The sequence below is a fragment of the Ochlerotatus camptorhynchus genome, unplaced genomic scaffold (assembly GCF_037179485.1).
Source record: "Ochlerotatus camptorhynchus isolate MF236.1 unplaced genomic scaffold, CSIRO-AGI_Acam_v1.1 ptg000044l, whole genome shotgun sequence".
NCBI lineage: Eukaryota > Metazoa > Arthropoda > Insecta > Diptera > Culicidae > Ochlerotatus > Ochlerotatus camptorhynchus.
The window spans coordinates 273567-294605 of record NW_027040535.1 but is presented as its reverse complement, the minus strand read 5'-3'; the positions used below and the strand labels follow the sequence as shown (position 1 = coordinate 294605).

Below are 21039 nucleotides of genomic sequence, written 5' to 3'. Positions count from 1 at the left end.
GAAGCTATTATTCAACGTTTGATCAACTCAGGTGTTGTATAAGAGCTCCCAATGGTTTGTTTTGATGCGTTTATTCCACATCCTATATGGCTCCTGTCAAACAGTTTAACCGAACGTAAACAATCATTTAAGAGTGCTTCAAGCAGTTTTTGAAGGTTTTAACCAAATGGCAATACAACTACATTCATGTACAACTCTGGAAGCTATTATTCAACGTTTGATCAACTCAGGTGTTGTATAAGAGCTCCCAATGGTTTGTTTTGATGCGTTTATTTCTCGTTCTATATAGCTCTTGTCAATCAGTTTAACAAAGGTGCTATAAAAGTTATCGTAGGTCTTATAAAGCATATAGTTAAACCGAACGTAAACAATCATTTAAGAGTGCTCCAAGCTGCTTTTGAAGCTTCTAACCAAAAATGCAATACAACTACATTCTTGTTCAACTCTGGAAGCTATTATTCAACGTTTGATCAACTCAGGTGTTGTAAAAGAGCTCCCAATGGTTTGTTTTGATGCGTTTATTCCACATCCTATATGGCTCCTGTCAAACAGTTTAACCGAACGTAAACAATCATTTAAGAGTGCTCCAAGCAGTTTTTGAAGGTTTTAACCAAATGGCAATACAACTACATTCTTGTTCAACTCTGGAAGCTATTATTCAACGTTTGATCAACTCAGGTGTTTTATAAGAGCTCCCAATTGTTTGTTTTGATGCGTTTATTCCACGTTCTGTATAGCTCTTGTGAATCAGTTTAACTAAGGTGCTATAAAAGTTATCGTAGGTCTTATAAAGCATATAGTTAAACCGAACGTAAACAATCATTTAAGAGTGCTCCAACAGCTTTTAAAACTTTTAATCAAATGGCAATACAACTACATTCTTGTTCAACTCTGGAAGCTATTATTCAACGTTTGATCAACTCAGGTGTTTTATAAGAGCTCTCAATTGTTTGTTGGGTCTCCTTGCACGTTCCGATACGCAGCCTCCTGTGCATCTTCTTTCGCTTTTTTGTACATCGATTGACATTTTTCTGCACTCGTGGTAGCGTAAGGATTGTTCAATCCGGTTCCGCAAATTGTGTCTGATGGTTTACTTGTTGTTGGATAAACCACGGAGCTAGACAAAGAGCTCGCCTCCATATTTCTGCTGTTGGTCGTACTGTGCTCTGTTTTCTTCCTCTTTACAATCGTATGGCTGTGACCTTGATACTCCTGATTCTGTACTCCGTTGCTGCGTGTTGTTTTGTTTCTGTTGGTGTTTTGCTTGTGCACATAATTTCCAGCTGTCATTTTTGCGAAACTTTCCGGGATTGTAGGGTATTCGTCAGCGTTCGCTAACAGTTCGTATTTGTTACTTGATAGGATCGTTGGTACTAGTTCCCTTGCTTCCACGTACGTTAGGTTTTGTTTTGCCATCAATCTCTTGATTCCTGCTTCACGTTCACGTGCCGGACATTCCGGATCTGTACTGCGGTGATTGGAGCTGCGGCAATGCAGGCATTTGACCTCATTCTTACATTGGTTTGATTCTTCGTCGTGTACCTGTGAACATTTTTCACACCTTTTCCTGGATTTGCAGTTGTCTTGCTTATGTCCGTAGCGATGACAGTTATTGCACATTTCCGTCCGTCGTATGAAAGGCTGCACCTTTGCTGTGATTCCAAATAACTTGATTTTCTCCGGCAGGTTTCTCGCTCTGAACGTAATACTGACTCGATTTGACGCTTCCTTTCTGCTTTTTTCTCTTACCCATCGATTCATTCTGTAGATATCCACCACCGGCGTGTTGCTTTCGATCTCCTGTTTGATGTCTTCTATGTCGATTTCTGGATCTACTCCGCTCACAACTCCTTTTATGCACACCAGATGGCGTGGAACATATGCGTGGTATCCTCGATCGCGTAGCATTTGTTCTCCAACCAGTAAGTTGGCTTGCATCCACGAACTGACAAATACAATAATCTTCTTTCTTCCCAAATACTTCATTTCCTCGATGTACTTGCGATAACGTGGCAGTTTCCTCAATAATTGTCCAACTGAGAATTTGTTAATCGTTCTTGATTTTTCCTGGATCTCGATGTAGATTCTGTATGGTGCTTCATCATCTGCAGTGTACAGGTATGACTCATGCTCGTTTTGGTGTTGGTTGTCGTCCATTTTGTTTTCGCCATCTTTCCTTGGATCTTGCTTGTCGGGGGGCTCAGTACCCCCGCCGACTGCAGCCATCTTGTAGGAACTTGATCACGTTTCTTTTTCTGTTAGTTTCTGTTCTTGGAAGCACTTATTGTTTTATCAATTCACGAGAAAAAGTTTTTCACGACTTCAGCGAGAATCCACAAAATTGTTCGTTAGAAAATTTCACTTTCAAAAAAACTCAAAAATAACACCGGATTAGCGTAAGTAACAACCTTCCGCAATGGCGTTAGCTTTCCGAATTAATTAATTTTCTAAAAATGCCCTCCCAGTTAAGGCCATTTTACCCATTTTACCCGTAATCCCCACAGACGCTACGGCGTTACATCATGTGCACGAATTGTCAGACGAAAAAACACGACTAAATGTCAAACAAATAAACCTATCCCGAGAGTTCAAAGTTTTCACCAAAAAGTGATTTTCTGTATGTAATTAATGTTTTAAACTAATTTCAACAGAATATAAGACGTGACAGTAAGAACACTAACTAACGTGCAAATATTGTGAACAGTGAACGAAATAAGAGTTTATGTTTCAATGTTACTCAGCTAATTAAATTAACAAAACTTTTCAATTGCGAAATCGAAACCAGACAAACCATTCATCATCTAATCCTCCGCTTCTTATTTTGTGTATCATTGGTGTTAATTGCTTGATTGATAAGACAAAAAAAGGATTTATAAGCCTCGACAACTACACCAAAATTATCGTTTGTCTGTGTGGTGTAAAACCTATAGCGTCAGCTCTCTCGAACGTCATCCAAGATTAATCTTTCAGTAGAAATCAACATGAGCGAAAGCCAGGAGTCTCCTCCGGCGGAAGCAATGGGGGTACCAGTGAACCCACCAGTTCCACCACTTGTGCCACCCAGGGAACATTTGGTAAGTTGACGAGGACCTATTCGGCTCTGGAATAAAATCACATGGTGCTTGCTTGCTCGTTAAATGTTACAGATCACCACAGCGATCAAATTTCTTAACAACGCCAACGTAATGCGCAGCGCCATCAATCAGAAACAATCGTTTCTCCGGTCCAAGGGCCTGACGGAAGAAGAAATTCAGCTGGCCTGTGAACGAGCCGGAGTATTCACCAAAGATCCAAACATCCAAAGCCAGACGGTGATTAGCATGGGAGTCAGTCCAGCGGGTTATCCGAAGGCAAATTACGTCATCCAGTCGCGGCATTCGTGGTTCGGCAGGGTTAAGGAGGTTCTCAGCTCGGTGGCCCTCATCAGTGGGCTCATGTATGGCGTCTATCTCTTCTACAAGGTATCTAAAAAAGCTTATGTTGCACGAAAAGTTCTGCACCCGGTGGTTGGGTGGTAGTGGTGGGGGATGATTTATGATTAATTTATAATTTGCTATCTGATAAGAATTCTCACTCCTAGTTTTACCTATACGTTATTGTTGTTAATAAAGTTTTTTTTTCTGTTACTACGACAGCATATTTGATTTCGGCCAATGCACTCTAAATTCTACCATGTTATCGTTGCTTCGTTATAACTTCACTATCGCATTCATTGTTCCTATGCAAATTATTCACATGTTCTTCTTTCTGATATTAAAAACTCAAACGATTATCTCATTACACTAATATTGATGCTTTTATGTACGGACCTACTTAACCATAAATGTTTCGCGCCAATGTAAATTACTGGTCAGTGTCTCAGTCAGCGATGGATCGCTATTTTGGGGGTTTTTCATTACTTTTTATTATAGAATGCTAACGTAAAATCCAGTTGAATGTTCAGTTAACCTATAGTAAACAATGCAAAATTTCCACACCGTAAAGCCACCTATCTATTTGAACTAAAAATTCAACTGACTTTAACGTTAGTATTCTTTACTTAAAAGTAATAAAAATCTCCCAAAAGATCGATACATCACTGTACTCATTTCGTTCCTTGCTTTCAGTATGAGGTATTATTCAAGAATTGGTTGCATTATAGTTTTCATGTCTCATTTGCTAAATTAGTGAATCAATCTACTCTTCCTATAGAAATTCATCGAGCCACTCATCTTCCGGGGAAAGAAGAAAAAACCGGTGGAGGAGCAAATTTCCGAACTCAACCAAACTGTCGAGGTAAAGATTGATAGCATCAATTTCGAGCTGATCCAAATCAAGGACGAACTAGCTCGAGTACATCAAGCACAATCGAGCACCAAGGAATTGACAAACTTCAAATCCGACCTAGACTCGATCAAAGGATTGTTGTTAAATAGGTACATATTTACATTCTCAACTGAGCCATCAGTGGAATTATTTTTTGATCTTTTTCGAACAGAAAACAATTCGCCTCGCCCAATCTACCAGTTGTGCCACCTTCCATTCCTGCCTGGCAACTACAGTCCCAGTCCCAGCGAGAGGAACGGACACCAAACAGCGAAGGTGAACCGGATAAGATCGATGATAACGACACCGGCTCCGGATCCGGATCCAGCGAGAATGATGTAGTGTTGAAAAACAGCGATAGCAGTTTAGAAATAATGTAAGATCCACCCGGCCACACGACTTAAATTTTTTGTAGCATAACACAGAATTCTATCTCTATTTACAGATCATAAGCGTGGCTGGATGGTACCAAATCTGGGTTTGGTTTTAGTAGGAATGGTTTTCAAATTTTATGGTGGATCGGGGGTTTATAGATAAAGGTCGTCTCTATAGCTGACGTAAGGTGCTCCGGGGCAAGTTGAAACGGGTAACTATAAGCGGAAGTGCTAATTTTTGAATGGCATTCAGTACTACCGTCTTACCTGACTCATAAAGAATATACAGTACTGTTCGAAATAATAGCAGCGTATGTCGATTTTCATACAAAATTGTCAACTTTGACATGTTGCAACTTTGTTCTCTTAAGATCAATTGAGCTTAAACGGTCGCTACAGAACTACACATACCTATGTTCAATTTTACGATTACAAAATACCAAATTTTTGAAAGAACCTGCCGGAAAGTGAGATACTAGGTACATAGGTTAGGTAACACAGTAGCGCAAACTACTGGATTAAAAATAACCAAAGTGATTATTCAGTTCCGCCTAGAGATACGTCTTCCGTTTCAACTGTCCCGAGCATTTCAACTTGCCCCGGTGTACCTTATGCAAAGAGAAGTCGTATCAGATGACAGTTTTAGTTAGGTTGTTAGTGTGTTTTTCCAATTTATTTTTAACGGTATGAAATTCATACCGTGTTCAGCTATAAGGCACGGTACACAAATTACGTAATACAAAAAATCCCTCCCCCTATGTAAAAATTAGATGCGCTTGACAAAACCCTTCACTCGACCCCACCCCCATTTATTCACAGTTTGAAAAGTTTTATTTAGATGTAAGGGTCGCGATTTATTTAACAGCAAATTATCTTTTTTCACTTTGGTCAATCTGTTACGTAACATTTCTCCTCCCTCTCCCCCTCCTCAGTATGTAACAATAAGTAACACAAACTTGACCCCCCCTTGATACGTTACGTAATATGTACTCGAGGCCTAACAGGTACCGATTATATGTAATAAAAGAGAGTGTTACTCGAGAATTTAGTTTGTGCATTTATTATGTTTGACTGAAGTTAGTTTTGATACTCTTTTCAGAACTCATGCAAGCAACTGTTAGCCTGACCAATAGAAAGATGGAATGCAAATGCAAATTTAAATAAATACACATGAATAGAAGCATATGTACTTACTTTAGTATTTTTAATTGACAAAGTCCCAATTACAGCTTTTTTCAATCAAACAGTTTAGGATAAACCGCGACGTGCGTTAGTTACTTTTGGTTTTTGTTTGGGAGCATGATTAACCGCCACGGTTGCCACTCGGTTATCGCCAGTTCACTTGTATTCAAACCAGGGCTGTGGACAATGAGCTGGATTACAGAGGTGAAGCAATCGGTTAAGTTGTGTGAGTAAAACCCCTGTACGATACAAGCAATTAGTGACGTCACTACTTGCGTTTACGTTGATTTTATGGTTTACTAATACAACAATGTTTCACGATCTGCTTCACATCTTTCTGTATAATGAGAGAGAGAGAAGGATTAGTATTTTCCATTTAATTCCACTACTTTTTTGTTTATCCTTGACAGATACGCGTATTTCGTCTACAATGTGCAGACTTCTTCAGTGTCTTGTACTAATACTCGAGAGGTAGCTCTAAGACTAGAAGGTCCCGAAATAACGTGCTCAACTTTTTGGCTCAGCTCTGGTACTATCTTCGGTCCCAAGCTAATCGATTCACCCCTCGAAACATAGGAAAAACCAATAACCCCTCATTTTATCTGTAAACTTTCATAGCGAATCAAAACAAACGTTGCGTAGTACTAGAATTTCGACTAGAATGGGATACGTTAATCGTTTGCTTGGGACCAATGTGGTTCGTCACCAAAGTTTTCGAGCCGCTCCGTCTGTCACTTCGTTTGTGCTAGCACCCTCTACCATGCACATTCCGAAGCATTGTTTAGCAACCGGAGCATCCCTCGTTCATGCTATTTTTTCACTAGTTGCTTTTCCCGCGCTCTGTCAACGCGTCAGCTGTGTTGAATAAAAATAAAACAGATAGAAGTCAGTGATGTCGTTTCTACATAATTTTCCGTAGATCTAGAAAAATAAATTGAGAATGCACCACCAACGTAGAGTGCACCAGTTCGAAAGTTTCGAACGCCTTTGGATACGGTTGTGTTTTAAGTTTGTTCTCTGTTTTGTGCGTGCATTCGCTTTCATAGTTTTCGGCTGCATTTGCCGGATTAGCACTGGCACTCTGCCTGCCGGACGGTTATACGTGTGTGAGTGGTGGTTTTCTTGCTTTCCGAGAAGTTTTAGAATCGAGAAAGAAAACATGATTCATCATGTTTGCAAAATTGCAAGCATCAGAAGATTTGGCGCTGCGTGGTTTGATTGTTTCTCCCGGACCAGAAATTTGTGGCATCGCGAGTGAAAATTTTAATTTCTGTTTATTTACGCGGTGATGAGAACGGCGCTCAAGATGGGAAATGACAGGTGGGCAGGAACTCACGGTCTCCCAGTGTTGGTGAGTTCTTTGCCGTTAATGTTCACGAAAAGTTCACTATTTTGCCATACAGAAATTCAAAACAAAAATTTTTATCTGCGGATTTGGACTGTTTTTGACCTGTTTCGTACGACCGAAAGGTGTATGCTGGTCGCAAATGCCGTGCCAAACTGATTTCCTACTCAATTAATCAATCTTTGATGTGAATTTCGCTAATAAACACGAGGAGCATTTCTTATAGCAAACTTGCCATAACAAAATGGGCATGGTTCATTTAAGTAAACAAACTAAGACTTTTTCCGACTGTGGCACCTCTCTTACTCGCCTGGAACGGCGCTGATCTATTGTTAGGGTTTTGCTATGTGCATTGCTTTTGTGCACGGTGTGACTTGAAAAAGAAAAGCGAAGAAAAGTGATATTATTTGGTTGTTGTGTAGTTGGAGTCGCTGGAGGAGGAATTGTTTAGGGATGACTAGAGAAAAATATGCGTGGAAGCATCGGGAATGCGCTCCCGGGTGAAGTGATTTGGTGAGCATCAGGGTTACTTCCACTCACTTGCTATAAAAAGATGTTTTTCGGAATTATGAAATCATGAAATAGTATAATGCTAATTAGAACTTGCAAGTTACAAGAAGAGGTCATGAAGTATATGTTTGACACATACAATCTGTCAATATTGCTTTCAGTGCGTCACAATCACCGATTTCACGACTCGTGAGCGCTCACTCAGAGTGAACGCTCACGAATCATAAGATCGCTGATTGTGAAGCTCTGAAAGCGAAATTGACAGGTTTTATGAGTCAAACACATACATTGCACCCTCTTCCTCTTACTTAAAAGTACAACATACCATTATAACATCTAATGATTGCATAATTCCGAAAAATATCTTTTTTTAGCAAGTGAGTGGAAGCAACCCTGGTGAGCATGTTCCAGTTGAAGATTGTTGACAAGTGTATTTGTGGTGATGCAAATTATGGTTTAGATGACGTATATACATATACATACTAAATACGCGCAGGGCATCGTCTGCTGACCATTGCCGCGGGTATATCGTGAGAGTCCCAGGTACCCGGTTCAAGCTTTAGTTGGCGGCGGTGGCTCTTCTTGACCTTCTACCCCCTGAGAAGTTAGTGTGAATAAGGGCGTCTATGTCATGTTTTGCTGTACCTGTTGTGGACATCTAGTGCATCCTGTTTCCTTAACTTGTTGAGGTCTAGAAAAATTAATTGAATTTTGTAGAAATACGGATCCGTAGGAGAAACTCACAGAAGCTTAGTCTTTTTCAGAGATTTGTATTGATTCCCGCATAAACGCGAACCATATCTTGACCTTACCGAAAATTTAGTCAATATCGCGCGAAAGTCTGTCAGTGACAATGACAACATTGTCACTGACAGACTTTCGCGCGATATTGACTAAATTGTTCGTCACATAGTCATTGACAGACTTGATCCTCAAAAAAACCTTCGTCAAAATCACATTCATTTTTTCGTCAATGACAAAGATTCGCCAGGTAACAAAAATTGTAATTTAGTACATTGTGTGTCACATTATTGTTATCCAAGTAGCTCAGGACGTAGATACTTATTCACTAAAATGGATCCATGTTATTGTTTTGCTCAAGTCATTTAATTTCGTTAAAAATTTAGCTAATAAATAAATCTGCACATGTTCGTCACTGACAGCATTGTCATTGACAATTGACATGGTTTGCCTTGACTATGACTGCTGGCTCCAATGAGTGACCAAAGCAGAATTGTCAATATCACGTGTACTGTCGAGATTTTGCAGCACTGATCCCTGCTAATCTTTAACTGCAATGGTTATATGAAACCAGGGTTGCTTCCACTTACTTGCTATAAAAAAAATGATTTTCTGAATTTTGAAATCATTCGATGTTATAATGATATTTTGTGCTTGTTAGATACAAGAAGAGGATAAAAGGCAAGTGTTTGACTCATAAAAGCTGTCAATTTCGCTACCATAGTGGTACAATAAGCGATTTTATGATTCGTGAGCGTTCACTCAGAGTGAGCGCTCGCGAGTTGTAAAATCGCTGATTGTGACTGTCTGAAAGCGAATTTGACAGCTTTAATGTGTCAAACACTTGCCTTTCAACCTCTTCTTGTATCTAACAAGTAAAAAATATGATTATAACATCGAATGATTTCAAAATTTAGAAAATCATATTTTTATAGCAAGTGAGTGGAAGCAACCCTGTAATGAAACTTTACATGAACGTTTGTGTGATATAGTTTTAACCTTATGTATTATGGTTTTTTGGAAGTGAACCTTACAAATTATGGGTTGTTAAGAACCATTACCATTCAAAATTCTTGTTTTCTCCATAAATTTTCGGAAAGAACCTTTTTACTTGTGGTTTGAGAATTTTAATGGTAATGGTTATGGTAGTCAGTAAGGTCCATGGATGATTTTGTATTGTCGGTCAACGTTACGTGGAATATATCGCGAATTGGAAATCATTAATTTACAGGCAACCTCCAGAGGGATCCCTTGGTGCCCTTATCATTATCAAGAGCTAACATATACTAAATTGACCTGAAAAAGAACTGGCATCACTGATAAGTTTGAAATGTAGTGGCTTGCTTAAAGCATCAATGGCGCCACCATGACAAATGCAAACACATTCTCAACTAAAACCTTATTTGCGAAGAATGTGATGGTGAGAGTTATGTCTGTTTGTCTGTGCCGTTACTCTACACTGAAACAAAACGACATGTACCGTTTATTGGATTCATCTTATAACATAGCAATGTCAGCAGATTTATTCATTCTATGTGATGATTGATGGATTCCATTGGATTATCACTTAAAAACTATGACTGCGATATGGAATGATTTCTATCGTAATTTCACATACTTAGTACTTGATAATACTTTGCTTCGAGCGTGGTTAGCGATAGATAAGATTTATATGAATATTGTCTGATATATTTCATGGTGAAAAACTGGTGATATGTAATGGGTGGGAATAGACATCTAGAAACTAATGGAAAATCATATAAGTTTGCACTATGAGAAAATTAAGTAAAATATACCTGTTTTTATGATGAATATTGCTCACTAAAAGATGTATCTTATAAGATAATCATGTATATTTTATTGGAGTTGCTTTTAACGATTTTTGACGTTTGTAGATATGTCGCGTGTACACAGACATGTAGAAACTATTAGACTGTCATTTAACTTTGCAGTACATATATATCTCATTGGAATAGCTTCCTTTGATTTTTAAGGTTTAAAGATTGTTAACAGATCTATCCCAATCATTAAATAGTCATATAGATTTGCCTTTTAAGAAATCCAACAGCAAACATTTGTTTTGGCATGTTTTTCTGGGATGAATATCGCTCCCAATAAAATACATCTTACATGATAGTTCTTTATAAATTATTGAAACAATTTTCAACGATGTTATCCTACACTTTTTAAAATGATTAGTTGAACTAAATATTGCTAACAACAATGATACTGTATTGAAAAATCTTTGTTTGTTATTGTTTCATAAGATAAGGGGTTCCGGAAAAGAATGTATTGAGATTGAAAAAAAAATGATTCTACTGCAATATTTACTTTGCTATGATTCTAATTGTAAGCCTTCTACACAACTAATTCAGATTCCAGCCCTAGTACTCGAACTTCATGAACCAGTTCCATCAACTCATATAATTTAGTCGTTGTTTTATTGCACACAGGTGCATTAAGAAAGATTTGAACAAACGACACCACTGAAACGGAACATAAATTGGTCAGTGTTATTTGTCTTCACTCTAGCAAAACGAGCATAAAGTTGCACTACATTCCATGTCGGGAGAGCTGTTCTTACTTCATGCTAATTGAACGAGCTCAATCTTGAAGTCAGCCGTGGCCCAGTGGAATCGAGCGCAGACACCGAAAGCATCACACCTCAACAATCAGCTACAATAAAAAAAAAGACACAACGACACAACTGTGAAAGCCTGATGTTTATTTTTCGATTTATTTTTAGAAATCGATTAAATATATGTGTCAAAAGAAGAAGTAAATTTCATGTGATTTTCACATAAACTTTACTTCGATTGATTTATGACACATATATTATATTGTGGTGAAAAGTAAAGCTTATGCTTATGGGTTTCAAATCCATTTCAGTTAATTATTATAATTTGACCGATTTTCATTTATCATATGACGATCATATAAAAGTTATCAAATTATCAGCATTGTAAATGTATCAAATATTCATATAGAATTTACCTGACACATTTTTAATCATGGCATTTCCAATGGATTATCTTATAGCGCAAATTTATTAGACTTCCACATAACAGTAATATGTTAAATTGGTTCAGTGTAGTTGTTGTAACCATTCAAATCTGGCACCGACGACGACGACAATTTCGCAAAATACACGATAAACAAGCGATATGACCATAAATCTTTTTGATATGAAAGGACCTGGGACCGCGTCTTTCTGCTCAGTAAGTAAGCCACTGCAACTAAAAGCTACGAAAAAGCATTTAGGCCTTCATTAAGATCCACTTTCTCGCGACGTTCAATGCTTCAATTAGCTCTGTACGTATTGTTCAGGATATCGTGCCTCTTGCATCATAACAAGCTATGAACGACGTGACGATTGTTTAAGCCCTGATTAAACAAGTTTTTAAAGTGAAATTACGTTCTCTAAAGCAGTCAATAATGTAACCCAAACTGGATCAAGCATGTGCCCCATTTTTTCCGAAGCGTTCCGCCAGAGATCTATCAGTTATTTTCTACTTTCTATAGTGACCTGGGATAAATCGTAATGTCTTTTCCCCCACAAGACTATTTTCTTGCACTTGGGTGCACACCTTACCGACAGTATCGCTTTTCTTATGTTCTCTTCTAGTTTTACTAATATTTATCCAGATTTACTCAAAAGTGAGTCAAATTTTCCGGACAAAAGCCGTGGAAAACCAGGAAAAACCTCTCAAATATGAGGTAAGTACATGAAAATCTCACCCAGTCTAGGAGTATACTAATAGCACAAACGAAGTGACAGACGGAGCGGCTCGAAAACTTTGGTGACGCACCTGCTATTGCAATTTTTCAGTGTACCACATGGCAACACCACTACTACTGGCTTGTACCACATGGCAACACTACTAATGGATTGTACCACATGGCAACACTAAATGTACTAGAATGTTTTGGTTCTATCTCTTTCACCTTACTTTAAACTGAAATGCATAAAAAATGACAAAATTAATGATACACTCTTTGCACACTGTCAAAGATCATATTGCACACAAAATCAACTATGTTCAAATCAAAACAAAAATACTAGCCCATCTGGTGGCTGATGGCACAAGCAGTGAAGCAGTGATACAGTGAACCACATTATTTTAATTGATTTCTTCGCCAGTCACTTCGTTTGTGGCCGTACTGTCGACTGTAGAGACCAATATTTTAAATAGGCAGAACAGCCAAACGTAAACAATGGCGTTAATCGCAAATTTCTGGAGAATCAAAATACTCCCATGCAAATTATAAATACTGTTCGATAAAGGAAGTTTGCTCTATCAGATGGTGGTGTTAGATTGCGTGGATGTGTTTTGATTCTCGAGAAATTTTGCGATTAAAGCCATTGTTTACGTTTGCTTGTTCCGCCTATTGCAATAATTGTTGGTCTAGATATAAAAAAAAAAAACTTAGTCTTAAAACAAAGAGAAACATCCAATTTAGTAACAGATTTAATATTTCAACAATCGTACCTAAACGATACCCAATCAAAAAAATGAACATGGGTGCTACAATGATGCCTGCGGTTTTAGTTTCCATCGAGTCCCGTCTTCAGTAATTTTCTTCTCAACGAGAAGCTTTTGCAAATGATGATTTACGTTATATGCTGCCGCTTTCCAAAGATGTTCCGGTGTATCCTTATAGATCTGTTTTACTATATCCATTTCATCGAAAGTAGCACTTGGTTGTTTCTCGAAGACTGACATAATCTGCGCTTCCCGTTGATTACGATGGCTAATGTATTGAGCAATGCGTTCCACCGGATCCTTGAATAGTTGGCACCGTTGTATTAAAAAAAGTTTATATTATGTGTTGCTATTGGCAAGTACTCACGAAAATTATATTGCCATGCCCAGGATAGATAACCGTAGGCTTTGCATCTTGAATGATGTGCAAACTCTTCATGTACTCGTAAAGATCTTCGAAAACCGTAGTTCCTTCTCCTAGAATGCAGTCTGCGCTAAACAATGAATTGTCTTCATGCAGAACCAGTACGATGTGATCAGTAGTATGGCCCGGGGTATGGATAACTTCCAGTGTTGCACCTTCGATGTTGAACTTTTGGCCATGCTTCAATTCCAGAATTCTGGCATTTTTCAGAGTTGTTTCGGGAGCATCACTTCGACGGTATTTCCATACCTTACAGGAATCTGTAAAAAGGTGTATTTATAAACGGTTACAAACATTCAACTATTTATTTTAGTATTAATCAGGGGAAACATGTCAAAAGGGTCTAACTCGAAACGTAAACAATTACTTGGATCTTCGTTTTTTTACGAATGACAATACACCCACTCAAACTATCAATCATCTGACAGAGCAATGTTTGTTCTATGAGCTGGTGTAGTCAGATTCCGTGGGTGTAAGGTCATTATTTAAGAGAAATCGACGTTCAAAGTGATTGTTTACGTTTCGAGTTATACCCTTCTAACATGTTTCCCCTGAAATGGTACCTTTATTCTCAATGACATCGAGCACTTCGTCTACTCCTCCAATGTGATCATGGTGCCAGTGGGAGATGATGATATCGTTTATTAAAATTTTCTCATCAGATATAACCTGCTTCAGGTGTCCAATGAATTCTGGGACGTTTTCATCGCCGGTATCTAGCAGAATTCGTCTATAGGTGCGAGATCAGAAGCATATATATATATATATATATATATCTGATTAGGTATTTAGCAAATACGTATTCCACTTTCTAATCAATGGTTACCGTTTCCCCGAGCCTATAATATAAGTGTTGGTTCCTTGAAGCGTCATAGAGCCAGGATTACATCCAAGAATTCTTATCAGCCTGGAAGAAATCTTCGTTACTGGTGGTATTGTTGCCATTCTAATGCTGAATAAAAAAAGAAAGATGTTTACGTTATAAGGTTTTGCACCGTCGGGGTTAACCTCAATCGTATGACAGTTCAGTGCTGTTGTTTACGTGGACTTAGTCGATTTTTTCTTGGGTAGATTTTCTGGCGCGTTGAATGGATGTTGCTCGTGGACATTGCAGAAGTGTGGTTTACTGAAAAATTATCGAGAAAATCCACCCAAGAAAAATCGACGAAGTCCACGTAAACAGTACCATTGAACTGTCATCAGATTGAGGTTAACCCCGACGGTGCAAAACCTAATTTAATTTTATGTCGTTTTCGTTTTTGCGGTGTAGCTGCACAGGTGCTACACTGCCGTACACCGAAATATGTTAGGGTGTAGATATAGGATGCACCTTTGTTTACAAATAAATGATGTTGAGCTGTCAAAGACTCGCGCTTATAGACGAGTGCACGGATGGATTTGAGTTCACTCACTCGATAAAAAGTGAGACAACAGCGGGGCCCTGTTTACTAAAAATGAACACATATGTGTTCATTTTTAGTAAACAAGGCCCCGCTGTTGTGTCACTTTTTGTCGAGTGAGTGAACTCAAATCCATCCGTGCACTCGTCTATTCCTGCTTACACTACACCAGTGCTACACCGCAAAAACGAAAACGACATTAGTAAACCTGATACCTGTGTATACAGTTAGAAAAACTTCTTAATCAACGCAATCACTAGATTGCGTTGATTAAGAAGTTTTTCTAGCTGTATACACAAAATTATATTTTCGTACCTCTATTAATGTATAACGATAAGTTTTCTATATAAGGCTGTCCACGAGACAGTTGCGATCAGCTGACTTTTTTTGTTTACCAAGAACTTTTGACAAATCTCGCGTCACTTTTCAAAAGGTCCTAAGTAAAAATGTAAACAAATCGAGTTAAGCGATATGAACTATTGCTCTTCTATCATTGTATGTGATACAAATACATACATCTAATTTGCTTTCATTTATTTATTTATTACACAGCAAAAAAAAATGTAATATCGATCAACGTAATTAAACATGATGTATGAAATAATGATGTAATAGCAAAAAGCAGATACAATCCCTAATAAAAAATAACCATAAACGAACGATAACCCAAATCATTGAACTATTTCACAAATGGTTTGGATGATACCCAGAACACGTCGTTAAGCAAATTAACCATACAATTTTTATTAGGGATATTACATCAATGGACGTAATTTTGTTCGAAAATTGATGCACATCGTACATGTGTAATATAAACCGGCGGAATGATCTCTGTGCAGCTGTTTGGATGTAATATTCAACAACTTTTTTTTCTGTGTACATAGCAAAAAAAATGTAATATCGATCAATGTAATTCAAGCTGATGTATGAAATAATGATGTAGGGGAGAACAGTACATAACGCACCCCCGGAGTAAGACGCACTTTTTCATTTTATTTTGAGTTTTTCTTGGAATTTTTAATCCAGTTCTAGGATTTATCATGCAGGATTTTGAGTTCAGATGCTATGCTAGAAGTGCTGCTTGATAAGACAACAAAAAAGCTACGTAAAAAACCATGAAAAACACAAATGAAAGTCAGCTGGTGCGTTCTGCCCAGGGGGTGCGTTGTATATAGGGATGGTCCATTAATTATGTCACCCAAATTTGGCCCATTTTCAACACCCCTCCCCCCTTTGTCACATTTTTTGTATGGATCTTAATTTTTTTTTTGTATGCACGCAGGAAAAAATATTTTAAACGTAATAATATTTGACGTAAAATCAATAAGAATTTCATTTTGTTTTGGCTGCAAATAGAAATTATAATTGTTTCAACAATCCAGTATTGTTGTTCCTTAAAACCCATGGATTATTAAATCAAAAAGAAAATCTTTTCGAATTTACAAGAGCTTTCATGATGGTTATGACGTAAGCTGTCAAATTTGGTAGCTGGTTCATCAACAAAATATGTTTGTTTTTAAAAGAGATTTATTGTTGATTCAATCATATTTATTTTATGAAGTACACAGCAAAACAAATGTAATATCGATCAACGTAATTCAAGCTGATGTATGAAATAACGATGTAATAGCACAGAGAACAGACGTTGAGGCTCGAACAAAATTTCTCTAAAAACTTGTGTAAAGATTCCTATTCGACTTAAGCACCACTAACGGCGACTTCCCCACTTAAAAACCCTCTTTGACAACATGATGGCGCTGGTGTTGCACAAATTACACTACACAGTAAAAAAAAATGTAATATCGATCAACGTAATTCAAGCTGATGTATGAAATAATGATGTAATAGCAAAAAGCAGTTACAATATTACATCAATGGATGTAATTTTGTTTGCAAAATCGATGTACATCGTACAATGTGATATTACACAACCGATGGATTGACCTGGTTGCAGCAGTTTCGATGTAATATTCAACAACTATTTTTGCTGTGTAGACACTAAGTGCTAGTAGCGCCAAGTGGCAATTTTCAACAGAAAATTTATCGATACTAGCGCCAAATTGGTCGAAAGTGGAAAATTTATAGAGAAAATCAGGAGATGCTAACACCACGTAACGGCGACGTTCCCACTTATTTTACACAAGTTTCTGACCGAACTTGAACCACAAACGAAGTGACAGACGGAGCGGCTCGAAATTTGGTTTGACGCACTTACATTTGAAATTTTCGAGTGTACCTCACGGCAACACTATCTACTCATATGTACTAGCTTAAAGTAGTTGATGCTATTGGGGCACCGCCTGTTATCTCTTTTTCTCTAACGAAAATAGAAAGGGAGAGCCTGTTGTCAAACTGCATGTCACTATGTTGTGTTCATAGAGATAGAGTCGGTGTATAATGAGTCACGCCAAGAGAAAAACAGTTGAACTCGCATCACGGTTTTCGAAAGATTCCAATTCTTTTCACTTGGCAACAGAGGACTTCTACAACAACTTCAAATGACTTCTAGCGAGAGAAAAAATACTGCGGCTGTAGTAAATCATTATATCAGTGATTTTGTCAAATTATCTTAACAAAAAATAGTAGAAATTCTCATTACTAATCATTACCGAGCGTATCCCATGACAATTTAACGCGTGCTGCGTGTTTATGCTCATTTCTTCGATTATATTTTATATTTTATTGCAATACCTTTCGTGAACCTTTCATAGCATCGTAATGTTTATTTACTTTGCACGATAGGTAGCCGCTTTGACAGTTCAATAGGTAGACTTGGCTTCACTCTTGGCGTGACTCATTATACACCGACTCTACATAGAGATTGCTGACGTTTATCGTACGCACACTACGTCACGTATACGTATACGCAAAATGTTTTCATCAGGAAAAAAAACTTCATAGCGAAAAAATTTCCCGATGAAAACAAATCACTGACACAATCATACTTTAGCAATCTCTATTGTTATCTGCACTTCTTTTGTATAATGAAAGACCTTAGGCCAAAATGATTAGGAGTAAACACATCGGGTTAACATTTGCTTCCAAATAAACGATGTTGAGCTGTCAATGACTCGCGCTTTTTGGCGGCAATTGTTGCTAAAGATTTCATCAGTCGGTGCTCCTAACCAAAGCCATGGTCATTCGCGACCGAGAAGATATCGTTGTTGGACGCCAAACAGGACCCGCCCGTAAAAAAATCCAATAAAAATACAATGATTTTGAATGGAGATTTTTGTTGATTATCATAAAATCAAAACGAAAATCATGGTATATGAGAAATGTACAGTAAAAAAGGGGGGTTGTTAAGCATCTTAACAATAAAAAAACTGATTTTTCTCGAACAAATTTGATCTCATCAAATTAATTTTCATTGAGAATTGTATCTTTTAAAACGAAATTTATTTTTTCACCCGTCCAATAATTTAACAATAAATTTATAATGTGCTCGAAATTCAACCGTAAAAATCATTGTAATTTCGTTATTTTTTATAATTATTTTTTTTTTCGGGTGGCCATACTCGGTATGTATTTTGTTCAATTTATTATTTATTTCGGCTAAAGATGCTGTATGTCACGCGTTTGAGCATGATTGCGGTACGATGGTGCGATGCTCTATTCTGGACCGGGCTACTAGACGTGGCAAAACTAGTCATTATACCTGCTACGCGTACCTTGTTACCTGAAGACGAGGAGGGAATCTTCGGATTCATGGAGGAGGACATCAGAAATGAGGAAGCTCGTATCCGAGGACAAAAGTGTTACATCTGCAAGGAACGATATGCAAACGTTTGGTGTTGCGCGAAGAAGTGCTTCCGTTCATTCCATACGCTTTGTGGGATGCAGAATGAGTGCCTGTCGCATTACGTGGAAACGTTCCAGTCGTGGTGCGATAAGCACGTAGCGCTGGTGGATAAGGTGAAACACTCCGAGACCGAAGCCTGTGGGATTTGCTACGATGATATGGGACCGTACAGGAAGCTGGAATCGATTCGTGACCCGTGCTGTCAGAATGGCTGGTTCCATCGGAGCTACGTGGCACAGTTTGCCCAATCGGCGAGGTACTTTTTCAATTGCCCTTTGTGCAACAAGGACGACTTTAGTCTGCAGATCCATCAGCGTGGCATTTATATTCCGGAAAATTAAGCGAAGCGGCGGAGGTGGGTGAATCGGTATTTGAATACTGAATATTTTATTTTAATTGTTCGAGGGATGCCTCGTGGGAGCTGGAACCGAATGTATTCAACGATCAGTTGGAACGTCCTTCGGAGTGTGACGCTGGAGAGTGTCGCTGTCGGTATGGGCGAGATTACGACGATTGCAAGCGTTGGGATCTGATCCTTTGTGCAACGTGCGGTTCGACTTGTCGCCAAGATCAGTGCATGGAGGTTCCCTCGAAGAACTATGTTTTCACCTTTTGTAGTCCGATTGTCCGAAAGACGCCGGAAGCGGTTTTGAAGCTAGCCGAGGCTTCCCGAAGAGTGGAAGCAGCAAGATGGGGGAAGCCGGTAACGATAGCAGAGAGGGGAGTTCTAGGGGCCGATCTAGTGGCAGACGTCAGATTGAATCGGATGATTCAGATTCTGAAGAGTCAGTTGCATTGACGACCAAACGCAAATCTCAGAAAAGACGAACCGCAATAGACAGTGACGACAGCGATTCCGATCTGGTTTCTACACGAAAGAAACCAAAGTCGAAATGACGGCTGTCCACGTCTTCATCTAGTTCTTCCTCGTTCGTTTCTTCGAAGCGAAGAAATCAGTCTGGAGGAACTGGTCAAGAAGATTCCACTGCCACGAGGAACTTCCGTCGAAAAATTACTTCGAGTCAAACCGGTCGTAAGGCTCGAGAAGCTCAGCTCGGAAAAGATCAAATCGTTGACTTCTTCGGAGAATGAAGACGAAGCATCCTCCGCCGGATCGTCGACCGTGTTCGATTTCAACTATCGTGTGAAGTTAAACAAAAAGCAGGGCCGAAAATCGATGGTAGAATTGCAGCCGATCAAACAGGTCATCCGCTCCGACACGAACACGCTAACGGATGCCTCGGTGGAGATCGTGCGTCCCAAGACGCCTGCCCAGAAATCTTTTGGAAAGCAGTTCAAACTGAAGCTTTTTGGGTCGAAAACCGTCCCACGAAAACGTTCCACCAGCGAGTCTGATCCGGAGTACGTTACAGCGAAGAAAAGTTGATTTAATTTTAATGACGAACTTGCAGAATTTTCCAGCACTAGTGCACTAAGCAGGTCTTTCCCACGGCGCAATAGATTACTGCCAACGATGCCACCTCAAGCGGAAATGCGATTCGAGACCGGGTTGACGTTGATGCTCAAAAGCGAGAAAATGTTCCGGATTTCTCTACCCATGCGAATGTCAGCTGGTATCACACTGCTTACAGGTACTGAGGGAGAACCTTCCAAAACTTCTAGTGTTTGGACTGGTGGTATGACACAAAGAATGCACAATGCACCACGAACCGACGGAGAATCGTATGTGCTGTGATCAATGTGATTGGTGAGGCAGAAGGAAACAAGCCAGCACTTGCATTATCACGACGTTCTTATGCATAATCTAGTGTGACGAAACGTTGGATCATGCGTAAGAACACCGTGAGAACGACAGAGTCGACTACATTCCTTCTGCCGCACCTATAGTAACGCACACGGCTCCCGCGCTGACTGTTCCTTACTTTCTCACTCTAATCAAAATTTCCTTCGATGAGTGAGAAAACAGCACCCCGTCAACACGAGCAAGGACACGAGTTGCCAGATCATTGTACACAAAACCAACTTGAATTAATTCAAAACAAAAATACTAGCGAACCTGGCGGTGAGGGGTGGAAGGTGGACTAAAATTCTATTACAGAGAACCACATTATTTTAATTCATTTCTTCGGAGAAAGTCGTCTGTAACTTCGTTTGTGGTTTCATCTTAGTATTTATCTTTGCTTTTGGTAAGCATCAACACTGATCTGGCAACACTAGTGTGCATCTTTCCAATGTGGCAAAGATCCAGATCAGCCCTGGGACCTGGTAGCCTAATTAAACTACCTCAAGGTTTTGCCAAAGCCAAGGGAACAATCGATTGTCTGTCAAAGTCATAGGAAAAGTCATTCCAATCGAGCAGAAGACCTGTCAAATGCATAAGATGTCATCTCTTTATAAATTCAGGCTCTTTAGTCCATACGGTCCATACTATAGTCGATATATTTATAGTCCGGCGGACAGAATTTCGAGCTATCAAAAAGCGAAGTTACTATCTACTTTTATAAACAAAAC

At 38.8% G+C, this 21039-nt stretch overlaps 2 protein-coding genes and 1 pseudogene across 3 annotated transcripts; 2 read left to right on the top strand and 1 right to left on the bottom strand.

The window, feature by feature from the left end:
• The first annotated feature begins 2675 nt into the window (after positions 1 to 2675).
• On the top strand, positions 2676 to 5628 carry LOC135714383 (peroxisomal membrane protein PEX14-like). 2 transcript variants are annotated; one of them, XM_065237734.1, is made up of 5 exons: positions 2679 to 3074; positions 3147 to 3461; positions 4192 to 4415; positions 4478 to 4681; positions 4751 to 5628. In XM_065237734.1, the coding sequence occupies exons 1-5, from the start codon at positions 2982 to 2984 to the stop codon at positions 4755 to 4757; spliced, it is 843 nt and encodes a 280-aa protein (XP_065093806.1). In that variant the 5' UTR covers positions 2679 to 2981; the 3' UTR covers positions 4758 to 5628. The 2 variants fall into 2 exon arrangements, with proteins under 2 accessions (XP_065093811.1, XP_065093806.1); XM_065237739.1 differs by lacking the exon at positions 4751 to 5628 and having other exon boundaries at positions 2676 to 3074; positions 4478 to 4685.
• Positions 5629 to 12934: 7306 nt separating this feature from the next.
• Positions 12935 to 15099, bottom strand: LOC135714371 (beta-lactamase-like protein 2 homolog). The gene is made up of 5 exons (XM_065237724.1): positions 15081 to 15099; positions 14192 to 14317; positions 13929 to 14095; positions 13309 to 13625; positions 12935 to 13241 (listed from the first exon to the last, which is right to left on the bottom strand). Exons 2-5 carry the CDS (start codon positions 14308 to 14310, stop codon positions 12984 to 12986), a joined length of 861 nt encoding a protein of 286 aa, XP_065093796.1. The 5' UTR covers positions 14311 to 14317; positions 15081 to 15099; the 3' UTR covers positions 12935 to 12983.
• Positions 15100 to 18326: 3227 nt separating this feature from the next.
• On the top strand, positions 18327 to 20194 carry LOC135714400 (pineapple eye protein-like; annotated as a pseudogene).
• Positions 20195 to 21039: the final 845 nt, after the last annotated feature.

Coding starts and splice junctions, on each gene's coding strand:
- LOC135714383 (XM_065237734.1), top strand. CDS start 2,982: ATGAGCGAAAGCCAGGAGTCTCCTCCGGCGGAAGCAATGGGGGTACCA. Junction 3,075..3,146: donor TGCCACCCAGGGAACATTTG/GTAAGTTGACGA, acceptor TAAATGTTACAG/ATCACCACAGCGATCAAATT. Junction 4,416..4,477: donor AAAGGATTGTTGTTAAATAG/GTACATATTTAC, acceptor TTTTTCGAACAG/AAAACAATTCGCCTCGCCCA.
- LOC135714371 (XM_065237724.1), bottom strand. CDS start 14,310: ATGGCAACAATACCACCAGTAACGAAGATTTCTTCCAGGCTGATAAGA. Junction 14,096..14,191: donor ATTATAGGCTCGGGGAAACG/GTAACCATTGAT, acceptor TCGCACCTATAG/ACGAATTCTGCTAGATACCG. Junction 13,242..13,308: donor GGCATGGCAATATAATTTTC/GTGAGTACTTGC, acceptor CAACTATTCAAG/GATCCGGTGGAACGCATTGC.